Consider the following 15,138-nt stretch of genomic DNA (forward strand, 5'->3'; position numbering starts at 1 on the left):
GCTGCAGTCCCAGATGGTCTGTTAACAGCTGTGCCAAAGCACTGACTCAAGTAATACATTTATTACATTCATCAATAATTGTAATTACATCTTGATGCAGCAATCACAGCCTGAGTAAGCTTTCCAGATTGCATTGTTAAATAACGTTTTGTGACTTTTTAAATCTTGCTTTAAAATAGCAGATGAGAAAATTAAACAAAAAGTGTCACAAGGAATATAACCATTTAATTGCCAGATCCTAAAAACATTTTCTTCCATTTGTTGTCTATTTTACCAAAAATGTATTATAACAATGGGCAGAGACTTTGATCTCTGTGGGCAATAATATCAAACACATACAAAAAGAACATGCTTGTAATGCTGACACATTGTGATCACAGCATTTCATTCCCCAATATGTGGAACAATATCCATTGCAATTCATTTGTAATCAATATATTAGAAGTCTTACATATAGCTCACACTTCTAAGAGTAATACTTGCTTTCTACATCATGCTTGAAAACCAACTTAATATATTTGCCTCTGGTTGAGTTATTCATTGCTTCCTACTCTGTCTCCTGACCCAAGTGCCAGTTTTGTTTCCTGATCCATCCCTCTTTAGTATCTTTGGGGTGGCTGGTAATTTCCTCAAAGCTGCTTGAACTCGCCATTCCAATCGACAGGGACAAGCTACAACTGATGCCAGGAGAAAACTTAATTTGCATGACACAGAATATGTGATGTGTGTTAAATTAGGGAGGGACAAGAGGAGGTTCATCTGATCCAGGTAACACATGGCACAGCATTCTTCATAGGATGGTATTCTTAAGTGATAATTCCTCTGAAGAATTATGAATTTTTATAGAAGTCAAATTACAGTTAAGAAGAAAACTTTCAAAATCATTTAATCATTGAAACCATACCAAGGCATGTTTGAAACTGAGCATCTACGCAGGACTTGCATTGCAGATACTCACTGAGTTCTCTCCAGACGTTTGGTACATAATAGTGGTTACTGGCCTCCAGGCAGCTTTCCCCAGTTCTAGTACAAATTAGGTTACAAACGTAACCTAATCTCTTATTACACTGTTACGAGCCCCATGAGGAAACTTTAAACTAAAAATGACCAAACTTGCTAAATGACTCCAAATGAAGAAATTGCCAACAAGATTTCACTTTTTATAACTTTTACTTTAACACAAATCAGAATCAACATAAATTAAATATGAATTAACAGGCAAATTATACTGTAAATGAAAAGGTGAATTTAATTTAAAATAGTTGATACAACAAAGATACATCTTACATAACCACGAGCACTCACATCAGTCTCCACACAAACGTGGCACCACATGCAGTTCCAAAGTTCTCTAACTCGGCCCCTGGTACGGAAGATTTCTTATTTTTCCACTCAATCCATTCAGCCCTTGAGCTACTGTATTTCATCTGCCAGCTGTATTTCATCCAAAGTCCCCGAATACAGTGAATACCAACAAGGCGCATGTCTATGAACCCTATCTCATTTAGATCACATCAGTCCTGATGGTGTCGCTTTCCAGAGATCCTTTTCAACCGACCACTAAAAAATACATGGTTCACAATCCGGACCTCTGATACATACTCTCAATTCTTTCACATGTCTGAGTTATTTGCATCACGTTTAGGATTCAGTCCCGTTTAATTCACTCATATGTCACTTCTCCAAGAGGTTCTGAAATTTTACTTTTCTTTTTACTGCCAACCAGAAAACTGCCCTTTTTGCAGAGAGCTTTACTGGCCTCACACAATTTCTGTGTTCCTTTTTCTATCTGTGTCTATCTCCTTCTGTTTGCATCTATGCTGACCATCTTCTGACTTCAGTTCCCCTGTTTTCTTTACAGTTTGTCTGTCTTCTTTGTGCTCCCACTCCAGAACTTTGTGTCTGGCCACATAGCTTTCATATCTTAACTTCCTCCCTGCTGGTTCTGCTTCAAGGTTTGCAAGGTCACATGGATCCATATTTCTCGTAGTCCAAGAAAATTATAGTTGATTCCTTTGCAATTGATGCAAACTCTTAAAAGACCTGTTCAAACATTCTTAAAAACAATTACAGATTCCCTCGACATTTTTTAAAATTTACAAATTTTCCTTAGCGCTGTTTCTGGGTCAAAGGTTGTCATATACCTCATTAGGAAAAATCTTGCACAAAACATCAACTTCCCGAGGGCTTCGAATCAAAAACTCTAACACACAGAAACAAGGCACATCAACAGTAACTAAAACATACTGGCATAATTCTTTATATTTAAGATTATTTCATAATTTAACAGAATATCTTTCCTCTTTAAGAGAATCTGCTTTATCAATTTTCACTGTAACCAATGCATGTAGAAATATGTAGCATTATTTTGTAAAACAACTTTGCTCCATGAAAAATCAAATAATTTTATATCTTAAAACTCTAAGTAAATTTTTATATTAGAGTACTTTACCTTGTGCTTGAATTTATTTGAATTCTTGGTTTCTTTCTTATTAAGATCAATAAAGTAATGTGTGATACGATCTTTGTATTTTGGATCCATGCTCCATGAGATCTTGAAGGAATCACATGTGATATTACTTATTTTTATGTTGTGTGGAACAGCAAGCTCTTCCATCTCTGCAATGCCACTGTCTTGCGATTTGTTCCCTGTGCAAAAATAAAATGCAAATGTCTTTGATAGTATTGATGATAAAGTTACATAAAATGGATCACAAAACAACTTAATCACAATGGAGGAAGATAAAAGGAATTTCTGGTTCTCAATTCAAGCATTATCTGCTCTCCTGCATGGTGCAGTGCAAAAATTCCAGCAGTAAGTTTGAATGGATACTGGACCTTGCAGCGGCACAGTAGTTCAGTGTAGTATCCAGTGGTAATGGCAAGATGTTTGTCAACTCACCTCATAGAGTAATTAGGACACAAACTCGACAATAGAACCTAACAATTTTAAAAGTAATCTTACAATGTTTAACACTTGATGTAAATCCTACGGCTTGGAAGGAATGAAAGTCCTCTAACAAAATAAGTCACAAAAGAATTAATCATTAAAAGTAAAATACTGAGATTAGGGGCAATACACATCTTCCTTCTCAGTCACAGCTTGGCTTTAAATCTACATCAAGCAAAGGAATTAAATAACAATTTACACAATCTCAATTCATAGATTGTCTGGATCAAAGCTTGCTTGGCTGAGAGATGTTGTTTAACCATCCTTATCTTTTCATTCCATTAGTGAATGATGCCTTGTACACCAGTCTTAACATAGTCCTGGACTTTTTAACTTTCATCTTGTTTCATTCTCTCTGCAGTGGTGGCAAAACCTGCACAGTTGTATTAATAAGATCCAGCCTTTACAGCACATATCTTTAGCAATGGTGTAGAGATTGTTCCACATAGCTGTTGCACAGACAGATTCATAGCTTACTCTAGACAGGGATCAATGAGGTGATCGGAACTTGGGTTAAGCTACTTGGTGATTGATAACCAGTCCATCTGATAACCTCAGGTGATACATTCCATTAATTATCTAGCAACATATGTTTTTCCATAAACCTATGTTAAAAAGATAAACTAAATAAAATAAATTGTTATCTACACAGTCTTAGTCATGCCAACTCAGTTTACAACAGTTCTGAATAAACTAAACAGAAACCCGAGTTTGACTCCATTGATGCAGTAATGGAACAGGCACAACAACTTGCATTCACATACTTTTAGCATTGCAAAATGTCCCAAGGTGCTTTACGGCATTATCAAATGAAGTTTGGTATCAAACGTCATGAAGCTATTAATGTATATAATATTTTGGAAAATATTTTTCTTCTAAAATAAAGGTTTAGTCTGTGGGTGTGTCTTAACTGGATTAAAGCCAGCTAGTCTGGGTGCTTTGATTTTTTCCCCTTAGGAACTGAATTTATTTTGTAAGCTTTACAGCAATTGAAACATAAAAAGAAAACAGTAATGGTTTTTTGAGATTGGCACACCATATTCTGCATGTAACATGTTCTTTATTTAAGAGGCTGCATTATTTATTTGAGGTCAAGTAACATTCAAGTAGCAATAAACCTGGTGGCCAAAGCATTTGACGCCCACCACATATGTGGAGGTGAACATGATAGACAGACTGCCCACCATCTCGGCCTTTGTTCAAAATGAGCCTGTAGCCGTTTGTTAAGCCCAACTTCAATGCACGTTTTTTTACCAATGATCATCAGGTGTCCAAGAAGCTCTGAATCAGAGTCTTTTGCTTTAGACAGTTAGGCAATAGCTTTCTTGGGGACCACTAGGAAGTGTGTCGGAGCTTGTGGTTGAATACCATGAAAAGCGATACACTTATCGTCTTCATACAGGAGGTCGCACGGAATTTCTTTGCAAATGATTTTACCAAAGATGGTGTCACCTCCAGTTTGAGCATTTTGCACCTTAGCAGTCTCATCAGCTACGGCTCCGCCTCCTGCCTCCCGATGTGTACTAGTTTTAATATGTAAGCAAGATAGCGTGCATTTACATCTTTTGCATAGAACATTCAAGTGGGGTGAAAACTGGTGCCTTTCTAGCAACTACCAAGCAATATGTTTATATTACTAATAAAATTGGTTACTATGAAAGGGGTTTTATTGTTAGGGAGGTTTAGTTCAGAAGTTGGTGATACAATGAGAATTTGCATTCAATCAGCGGCAGTAGGTATAACTTCAGTAGTTTTCGGGTATGCAGAGCAGAGGTAATGTGAGATCAAAAGGCAGCTGCAAGCCTTCAACTGGCTCCACAGGAACCAACAACCTCATTTTGAATTCTTAAGGTGAAAATACTTTGCCTGGTCTTTGGTTAAGTCTATGGATTGCTGCTGCCTTAATGGAGATTAGTTTGGGAATTTGTTAAAAGTTAAGATAGTAGTAATTTGTAGCCATATGTATATATGTTTTAACCTGTGAAAATTAATAAAATGTTTCATTTAGTCTAATGTAAAACTTTGAGAACTGATGGTCTGATGCCTGAATTTAGAGTCGCATCTCAAACATAACACTTAAAATTATAGGTTACTTAAAGTTTCCCTCTGGGATTTTCAAATGACTCTGGTTTACCAACTACATCAGTCATAATATTAGCCAAATTTGATATCAAACCATATAAAAAATTACAGGAACAACGAAAGGTCATCAAACAGGATGCTATTTCTCCCTCCCGGGTGCTGCTGGACATGTTGAGTATTTTCAGCATTTTCCACCTTTATTTCAGATTTCTAGAATCTGCATTATTTTGATTTTCTAATGACAAACTTAGTCAAAGAGGTAGGTTTTAAGGAGTATCTTAAAAGAAAGAGAGCAAGGAGACATACAGATTACAGTTGGGAATTCCACAGCCCTGACAGCTGAAGGGGCGGCCACCAATGGTGGAGTGATTAAAATCAGAGATGCACAAGAAGCCAGAAATGGAGGAGCTCAAGGGGTCTTAGGGGATTATAGGGCTTAAGGAGCTGGAGAGATAGCGAGAGGCAAAGACATTGAAAGATTTGAAAACGAGAATAAGGATTTAAAAATTGAGGCATTGCTGGATCAGTTGCCAATTCAGGCCAGTGACAAGAGGGAGTTAATGAGTCTTGTTGAGAGTTAGAGGATAGGAAACATAGTTTTGAATGAGCTGAACTTCATGAAGGTTGAAAACAATGGGAGGCCAGCCAGGAGAACATTGGATAGTCAAGTCTAGAGGCAACAAAGGCATGTGTAATGGATTTAAGCAGGAAATGAGAAAAGGAGGGGCTGGAAACAGGCAATGTTACAGAGGTGGAAGGTGGCAAATTTTGGTGGAGCAGGTGGAAAATCAGCTCAGGATCAAATAGGATGCCATATTAATAAACAATATCACAGACAGTGGCCCGAGAAAGGAGTGGAGTCAGTGTCTAAGAAATGCAGTTTGTGGAGTGGTCTTCCCAATATTTAGTTGGGAGGAAAATTCTGCTTATCTAAAACCAAATGTTGGACAAGCAGCGTCACAAATCAGAGACTGGAGGGGTTGGTGAGGTAGGCTGGATGTTGTCAGCGTACATGTTGAACTTGATGATGTGTTTTCAGATGAACTCGCCAAGGGGCATCATGTAGATGAGAAATAAGACGGGGCAATGTACGGATCTTTGAAGTACTCCAAAGCTAATGATGCTGGAGCATAAAAGAGAAGTCACTGCAGGTGATTCCCTGGCTATGACCAAAGAGATGAGAATGGAATCAAGCAAAGGTGGTTATACTCAGCTGGATGGCAGAGGAGACGTGTTAGAGGAGGATGGTGTGGTCAACTGTGTCAAGGCTGCAGATACACCGTGATGCATAAGAAGGGATAGTTTATCACTGTCACATAGGATATGGCAGATAAAATTTAATGTAGTGAAGTTATGAACTGGTCTATTTTTGTAAAAAAAATAGATGAGATAATATAAAATAAAGGGCACAATTCTAAAGAGGATGCAGAAACAGAGAGACTTGGGGGTGTATGTGCACAAATTGTTGAAGGTGGCAGGGCAGGTTCAGAAAGTAGTTAACAAGGCTTAAAGAATGCTGGACTTTATAAATAGAAGCTTAGAGTCCACAAACAAGGACATTATGACAAACATTTATAAAACTCTGGTAGGTACAACCTTAACAGCAGTTTTGTGTCTAATTCTGGGCATCATACTTTAGGAAGGCTGTGAAAGCTTTAGAGAGGGTGCAGAAAATAATTACAAGAATGGTTCTAGGAGTGAGGGACTTCGGTTATATGGGCAGATTATAGAAGCTGCGATTTTTCTCCTTAGATAAGAGAAGGTTGAGACAAGATTTGAAAGAGGGGTTCAAAACCATCAGACAGGATAGATAAGAACTCTTCCATCGGTGGAAGGATGAAAAACCAGTGGACACCAAGTAACATTAATTTTTTTGTGCAGCAAATGCTTAAAATCTCAGGGTTTCACGGAGGTGGATACAATCAGGCATTCAAAAGGAAATTGGATAAGCACCTGAAGAGAAGAAATATGCAGCTATGGGGGAAGGGCAGGGGAGCAGAGCTAGGTAAGTTGTTCTTGAAAACAACAGCCAAATGGCCTTATCCTGTGCTGCAACCATTCATGTGAAATATGACTGGAGGGGTTCAAACATGGAGTTGCGGCAAAGACGGGGACGGATCTTGGGAGGTGACAACATGTTGAAGAACTATGGAGCAGAAAGCTGTCAAACCACACGATGTGACTAAGTGTCTTATCATTGTGTTCAAAGTGATTAAGAACCAGATGAACTGCTCTGTGTTCTAGATGACTTAAATGCTACAAGGTGGAGGAGTGTGCCATATTTAATGGTTAACCTACTCCCTGGGTGGGCCTCCACCCTGAAGGAAGCATTAGCACCCAAATTCTTCCTATAATGCCTTGTATCTACTACTGCATGACACAAAAATATCATGGTCTCTAACATCTTTGCAAGAAGCTTCAGTCACACAGGCCATATGAATGCTCACAGACGAAATATGACAAAGGCAGCAGCTGTTGGTACTTCTGGTATATCCAGGTGCTATTGTACGCAAAGCCTGAAGCCTCATGTCAGAGAAGAACACTGCATTAATCTAAACTGATCCACCAACAATGACATTAATCCCATTTCCACCTGGGACTGTGCTGGCATAAAGGGCAAATCATGTGTTGATTGTAACTGGAATTACTCCCGGTTGATGACAAAGTCTATAAACAAATGTGAAGAGTAATTTGAATTATGCTCTGCAAGGGTTTATGCTCTACAAGGACTCTAACAAGCTATATTGTGCTGGTCAATCCTATTATTGAGAGGTACTTGATGAAGATTCTGGGGGTTAATATCAGACCAGATAGTAGTAGCTTGCAAAGACACTTTCATGCTGAGGATGTTGAAATAAAGATACTTCTTGCTGGAATCCTTGTAAGTAGAAAGACATGTCAAGTTAACTGCTTCTTGCCAATTATCCAGAAAGCCCACTGTATAGCTATCAATTTCTTACAAACAGCAGCATTCAGGAGAGCTCATCACACTGTGCCTATATTCCCCTTCCAGCTTCACTCTTCACATGCTCTCATAATCTATTACATTCAGTGTAATTTCTTTACAAGGAGTCAAAGCTTAAAATTCATTGTCATCCTTCAGCTCGAATCTGTCCTTCTGTATGTCTTTTTGTTCTTCATGTAAACATTTCACAATTTTCAACATCTCTGTGATAAAGAATTGCCCATCATGCAATCCATTTCACATACTTAAATTTTGACACCTAAGTACAGCACAGCTCCCTTGATCCTGCCCTGCCGTTCAGTAAGATCATGGCTGACCTTCCACCAGAACTCACTTTCCTGCCTGATCTCCATATGCCTTGGTTCCCTGAGAGTCCAAAAATCTATCGATCTCAATTTTGAATATACTTAATAACTGAGCATCCACAGTCCTCTGGGGTAGAGAACCCCAACAATTGAATGAAAAAATGCTAAATAACTAAGCTGTACTGGAAGGATTTACAATGTGAAGCTGCTTTAAGCTTTCAGCATGACACAAGTTCAGGTGTCCTTTGGTAAGACCACAGCTGAAGTACCTGAGATTTTGACACCATCATGTAACTAAGCTGTACTGGAAGGATTTACAGTCTGAAGCCACTTTAAGCTTTCAGTGTGAGATAAGTTCAGGTGTTCTTTGGTAATACCACACCTGAAGTACCGTGTACAATATTAGTCTGCACACCTGCCTTAGAGTAGGTGTACCAGATAGATTTCTGGGATGAAAGAGTTGTCCTCTCTGAAGTCATTGAAACATAGGGCAGAATATTACGCTTGGTGTGTGGGCGCGAGCATAAAATGCATGCAATGACGTTGGGCGTATATCCTGATGTCATCGCGCAGTCTTGCGATGTTTCATTTGGCAGGCATGCACCAGAGTTGGCTGCGCATCCGCTGATAATTGAGAGGTCTATTAAGACCATTAACAATCTAATTAAATTCAAATTGAGGTTGCCTGTCCAACCTAATGGTTGGCAGGCAGGCGAAAAGGCCAAGCGGCCTCCTCATCCACGAGCTGGATGAGATTCCCAAAGCAAATAAGCATTAATAAAAAGTTTCTTCTTGAATTAAAAACATGTTTTATTAAATTTTTATTCTTTTTTTACAAAGTGCTTTATTCTCCCCGAGGCAGCTCCATGCCTCAGGGAGATTGAAACGCTGTTTCTCATGCATATGCAAACTGTGCACTAGGCCTGGCTCTCTCTCCCCCCGCCCCCCCCCAACCCGCACAGGCAATGCTCAGCGCTGCTGCTCGTGATTCATGCAGGGCAGACCTTAATTGGCCCGCCCACGTGAAATTGTGGTGCGGAACTGATCACAAGCAGCGGTCAGCTTCCCGACTGCCCCCGCCCATCCCTGCCGAGCACCCACGCCAAGGGCAAAATCCTGCCCATAAAAAATTCTGAGTGGGTTGACAGGGTAGATGTTGAGAGGCCGCTTCCCCTGGCTGGAGAGTCTAGAATTAAGGAGGGCTGGTCTCAGTATCCAGCATTAGGCATTTAGGGCTGAAATTATGAGTATTTTTTCATTCAATTGTTAGGGTTCTCTACCCCAGAGGCATGTGGATGCTCAGTTGTTAAGTATATTCAAAATTGAGATCGATAGATTTTTGGACTCGCAGGGAAACAAGGCATATGGAGATCGGGCAGGAAAGTGAGTTCAGGTGGAAGGTCAGCCATGATCTTACTGAATGGTAGGGCAGGCTCAAGGGAGCTGTATGGCCTATTCTGCTCTTATGCAAGTTTTTGACCCAATCTGTAGTACAAACATCTAGGGTAAGCATGCAAAGTGATAAAATGTTGGACAATTGCTTTGGATAGGGCAGCAGTAAAAAGGGGGAAAGTATATTCCTTGATAAATTCTTATATAAAGGACTTCTGGGGAAAAACCAAAAATAATTTACTGATTTAAATAGTTGTTCATCTATTTTCCATATTACAATTTAGTACAATAAAATATTGTAAAGACAACAGCTTGCAATTACATAGTGCTGTTAATGAAGAAAAACATGCCAGGTCACTACATGGAGATGTAATCAGATCAAAATGGATACCAGTCAGAGAAGGAGATATTAGGACAGATGGCCAAAAGCTTGGTCAGAGGTGGATTTATGGAGCATCTTGGACGAAGAAGGAGATAGAGATGTATGGGAAGGGAGTTCCAGAGATTGGATCTTAGATGCCTGAAGACAAATGCCAATGGTAGACCAGGAGATGGGGGCATGCACAGGAGGTGAGAGTTAGAAGAAAGCCAACTTCTTTGAGAGTTATAGGATTGTACAGGGTTACAGCGATAGTGAAGGTTGAGGCCACAAAGAGACTTAAACATCTGGTTGAGAATTTTAAATAGGAGGTGCTGGAGGACCAGGATCAAGGGTGGAAGTCATTGGTGACTGGGACTTGCTGTAGACTAGGATACGTGCAGCAGAATTTTGCATAAACTGAAGGTTATAAATTGCTGTGGATGACAGCCCACCAGGACAGCACTGGATCAGTCGAACCTGAAGGTCACAAAAGCATGGATAAAAGTTTCAGCAGCACATGAGGCAATGTTACCCAGGTAGAACTAGGTGTTTTCTTCTGATGTAGAGGATATGGGGTCAGAATCTTAGTAAGGGATCAGATAAGGCTCCAAAGTTGCAAACAGTCTGGTTCGACCCAAACAGTAGCAGACGAATGTAATAAAATCAAAGGATAGGAAGCTTGTGGTGGGAGCCAAAGATGATGGCTTCAGTCTTAGGGAAATCTTCCCGATGTTTAACTGGATGAAACTGCAGCTCCTCAAATATTAAGCAGTTGACAGCACAAAAACATTGGACGGATCAGAAGAGATGTTGGAGAGGTAGAGCTGGTACATGTCTGCAGATGGTGTCACCAAAGGGCAGTATATAGACAGGGAAGAACAGACAACCAGCATAGATTCTTTGGAGGGGAGTTTGGGGGGGGCACAGGTGGGGGTCCCAGAGGTAACAGAGCAAAGGCGGGATATGCTGTGGTTACAAGCTGTGGGGTAAAAGTGGAACTAAGCAAGGTAGGCCCACTGAATTAAACAATGGAGAGGCAATGGAGGAGGATAGTATGATCAGCCATATCAAAAGCTGGGTAAGTTGACAAGGATGGGGAGAAAAAAAATGTACCAGTCAAGAGGAAGTCATTTGTGCCTCTGGTCAGGATGGTTTCACTGCAGTGACAGGGTTAGAAACCTGATTGGAAAGATTCAAATTTGGAGGTTTCGGGGAAGGTAAGTAAAAATTTAAAAGGTGACCATACAATTGTATGAGGAAAGAACAAAGAAAGAACAAAGAAAAGTACAGCCAAGGAACAGGCCCTTCAGTCCTCCAAGCCTGCGCCGATCATATTGCCTGTCAAACTAAAACATTTTGCAATTCTGGGGTCCGTATCCCTCTATTCCCATCCTATTCATGTATTTGTCAAGCTGCCTCTTAAACTCTTAAACACCACTATCGTTCCTGCTTCCACCACCTCCTCTGGCAGCGAATTCCAGACACTCACTACCCTCTGCATAAAAAACTTGCTCTGCACATCTCCTTAAAGTTTTCTCCTCTCGCCTTAAATTTATGTCCCCTAGTAATTGACTCTTCCACCCTGGGAAAAAGCTTCTGACTACTCTGTCCATGCCACTCATAATTTTGTGAACTTCTATCAAGTCGCCCCTCAATCTCCGTCGCTCTAGTGAGAACAATCCGAGTTTCTCCAACCTCTCCTCATAGCTAATAATCTCCAGACCAGGCAGCATCCTGGTAAACCTCCTCTGCACCCTCTCCAACACCTCCATATACTTCTGGTAATGTGGAGACCAGAATTCCAATATTCCAAGTGTGGCCTAACCAAGTTCTAGACTGCTGCAGCATGACTTTCCAGCTTTTATTCTCAATACTCCTGCCGATGAAAGCAAGCATGCATATGCCTTCCTGACTACCTTATCCACCTGCATTGCAACTTTCAGTGGCCTGTGGACCTGTACACCCAGATCCCTCTGCCCATCAATGCAAATAAGGGTTCTGCCATTTACTGTATAATTCCTACCTGTATTTGGCCTTCCAAAATGCATTACCTCGCATTTGTCAGGATTAAACTCCATCTACCATTTCTCCGCCCAAGTCTCCAACCAATCTATATCCCGTTGTTTCCTTTGACAATCCTCTTCACTATCTGCAACTCCTCCTTAGTGTCTTCTGCAAACTTACTAATTAGCCCAGTTACACTTTCCTGAAAATCATTTATGTACACTACAAACAGCAAAGATCCCAGCACTGATTCCTGCGGAACATCACTAGTCACAGCTCTCCATTCAGAAAAGCACCCTTCTACTGTTACCCTCTGTTTTCTACAACCAAGCCAATTCTGTATCCATCTTGCCAGCTCAGCTCTGATCCCGTGCGACTTTACCTTCTGTACCAGTCTGCCATGAGGGACCTTGTCAAAGGCCTTACTGAAATCCATGTATATAACATCCACTGCCCATCCATCATCGATCATCTTTGTCACTTCCTCGAAAACCTCAATCAAGTCAGTGAGACACGACCTCCCCTTCAGAAAACCATGCTGCCTCTCACAAATATGCCCATTTGCTTCCAAATGGTACCAAATCCTGTCACAAAGTATCTTCTCCAATAATTTCCCTACCACTGATGTAAGGCTCACCGGCCTGTAATTTCCTGGATTATCCCTGCTACCCTTCTTAAACAATGGAACAACATTGGCCATTCTCCAGTCCTCTGGGACCTCACCCGTAGCCAGTGAGGATACAAAGATTTCTGTCAAGGCCCCAGCAATCTTCTCCCTTGCCTCCCTCAGTACTCTGGGGTAGATCCCATTTGGCCCTTGGGACTTATCCACCTTAATATTCTTCAAGACGCCTAAAACGTCCTCTTTTTTGATCTCAACATGATCCAGGCTATCTACACACTCCTCTCTAGACAAATCGACTGCTAAGTCCTTCTCTATGGTGAATACTGATAAGAAGTACTCATTTAGTATCTCTCCCATTTCTTCCGGCTCCATGCACAGATTCCCACCTCTGTCCCTGAGTGGGCCTACCATTTCCCTGGCTACCCTCTTGATTTTTACATATGTATAAAAGGCCTTGGGATTTTCCTTAATCCTGGTTGCCAAAGACTTTTCATGACCCCTTTTAGCCCTCCTGACTCCTTGCTTAAGTTTCTTCCTACTTTCTTTATATTCTCCACGGGCCTCATCTGTTCCCAGCCTTCTAACCCTTAAAGGAGGAGAGGTGGTTGTTTGTAAAGTTGTGGTTTTTAAAGAGAGGGGATTTTAAAGAAAGAGAACTATTTGTAATATAAGCTAGAATGGCAGCCAGAAAGGAATTGGATGGTCAGCACTTTTGAGAATGGGATCAATTAGCAAAAAGCTGATTCTCTGGGATAAGGTGAGCTCAGGGAAGATGTAAAACAAAGGTAATTGAGAATTTGAAAGTGCATTTATAATCAACTTGGGGAAGAACTAGTGAGAAGTAAGTGAGTGGAAAGGGTAAGGAGAGTGGGTGATGTGGAATGCAAAGAGACGGTCAGAGATTGCCTTGCCTGTAACTGAGACCATGAAAAAGAGAGGACACGCAAGATGTCAGGGTTAAAGGGCATCCACAAAATGGGTAGGAGAGTATAAACAAACAAAGAGTAAAATCAGTTAAATTGTGTGAAGCTGAAATTGTACAAACCAGAGCAACAAGAAAGGAAACTTGAGTTACATGTGTCATGAGATCCATTGATCTGTGTGCCCCGGGTGTTAAATTAGCAGTCTGTGGAAATTGTAACATTTAAGGTACAAGATGTTTGTTACATTGGTTCCTGAATGGTAAGGGGGTGGGACCCTCTGGGAGTGTTTTGATAGGTCACCAGGTCAGTTCAAGGGTCAGTGAACAGTAGTTGGCAGTCAGTTAGTTTCAGAAGAGTCAAGAGCAAGGGGCAGAAGCTCCATGCAGCCAGAATGACGCTGTTAGCTCCAAGGAGCTGAGAAAAGGGCTCAAGGGAAGCCTGGTAATCAAACAGAAGCAGCCCTGAAGATTTAAGGTGGCAGCTGAATGTTGGTGACTCCACACTGCAGGCCACTGGGGCAAAGTACCTCTTTGGAGCAGTGGTATTTTGCTTGGTGCGGCCAAAGAACTGAAATCATGCTTGTAAGCTAGTGTTTGAGTGTACTCAGGAATCCAGGGGGACAGAATCTCGGAAGGGGAGATTGAAACCATGTGACATGTGCCATCCAAGCGGGAGTGACTTTTGGACAGAATTCCAAGGAGAGATCTTTCAAAGTGGAAATTGGAAACCCTCGTGAGAAAGCTGAAGTTTCAGTCAGATTGGTTGGCTCACAATATGACAGACATCTGGGTGACGGCATTGAGAAATCCATGGAATCAGACTTCATACTTACCCTGAATGTTACAGTATGAGACAGATTTGTAAATTGTTTCACCTTTCTGACCTTGTATAGTAAAGTTTATTTTTGTTTCTTCAAACTCCTGGAAGCTTGTGGGTTTATTCACTCAGTAAGCATCTTGAATCTCAAGCTTTATTTACTTAAACACACATTATTAGTCCCTAACCATATCTCTCCCATGTTCCGGGGTCTGGCCAAGGATCTTAACACTAACAAAAACAATTCTAAAACAATCATAGTTATTATGTAATCAGAACAAAATTATCTAGTATTAACAACGGCAATATCAAATGTTGTGCACGTAATGCACAGTTTCAACTTCACATAATTTAATTGATGAAAAGCCATTATTTAAAGTGCATTTTTATAAAGTTCAAATGCAAATTCCTGTATGCAGAGTGATAAGATGAAAATAGCTTTGTCAAAACGATATGTGCTCGGAATCTAAATATTTCCCACCAAAAGAATAATATTTCGTCATCTGGTAAGACATTAGACTATCATTGTTCTGATAAACAGAGGACGCTTTCATTAATCTTCCTAGCAACACAAGCTGAACATAGTGCTCCAATTTTAGTTAAATATACTACTTCAAACTGGCAGTGTCACATGCCAGTAAATGCATGAATGAATAAATAAAGTTCCACAATTAAAAGCCAAGTGAACAGCATTACAACACAATGCAATATTGTG

At 40.5% G+C, this 15,138-nt stretch overlaps 1 protein-coding gene across 1 annotated transcript in view; it reads right to left on the bottom strand.

The window, feature by feature from the left end:
- Window positions 1-15,138, bottom strand: part of phyhiplb (phytanoyl-CoA 2-hydroxylase interacting protein-like b) — a 56,502-nt gene that overhangs the window by 15,468 nt on the left and 25,896 nt on the right. Inside the window, exon 2 of the mRNA XM_041209051.1 lies at window positions 2,453-2,649. Coding sequence (XP_041064985.1) covers window positions 2,453-2,649 — 197 coding nt within the window. The remainder of the gene's footprint in view (window positions 1-2,452; window positions 2,650-15,138) is intronic.

This window comes from Carcharodon carcharias, chromosome 17 (assembly GCF_017639515.1).
Source record: "Carcharodon carcharias isolate sCarCar2 chromosome 17, sCarCar2.pri, whole genome shotgun sequence".
Classification (NCBI taxonomy): domain Eukaryota; kingdom Metazoa; phylum Chordata; class Chondrichthyes; order Lamniformes; family Lamnidae; genus Carcharodon; species Carcharodon carcharias.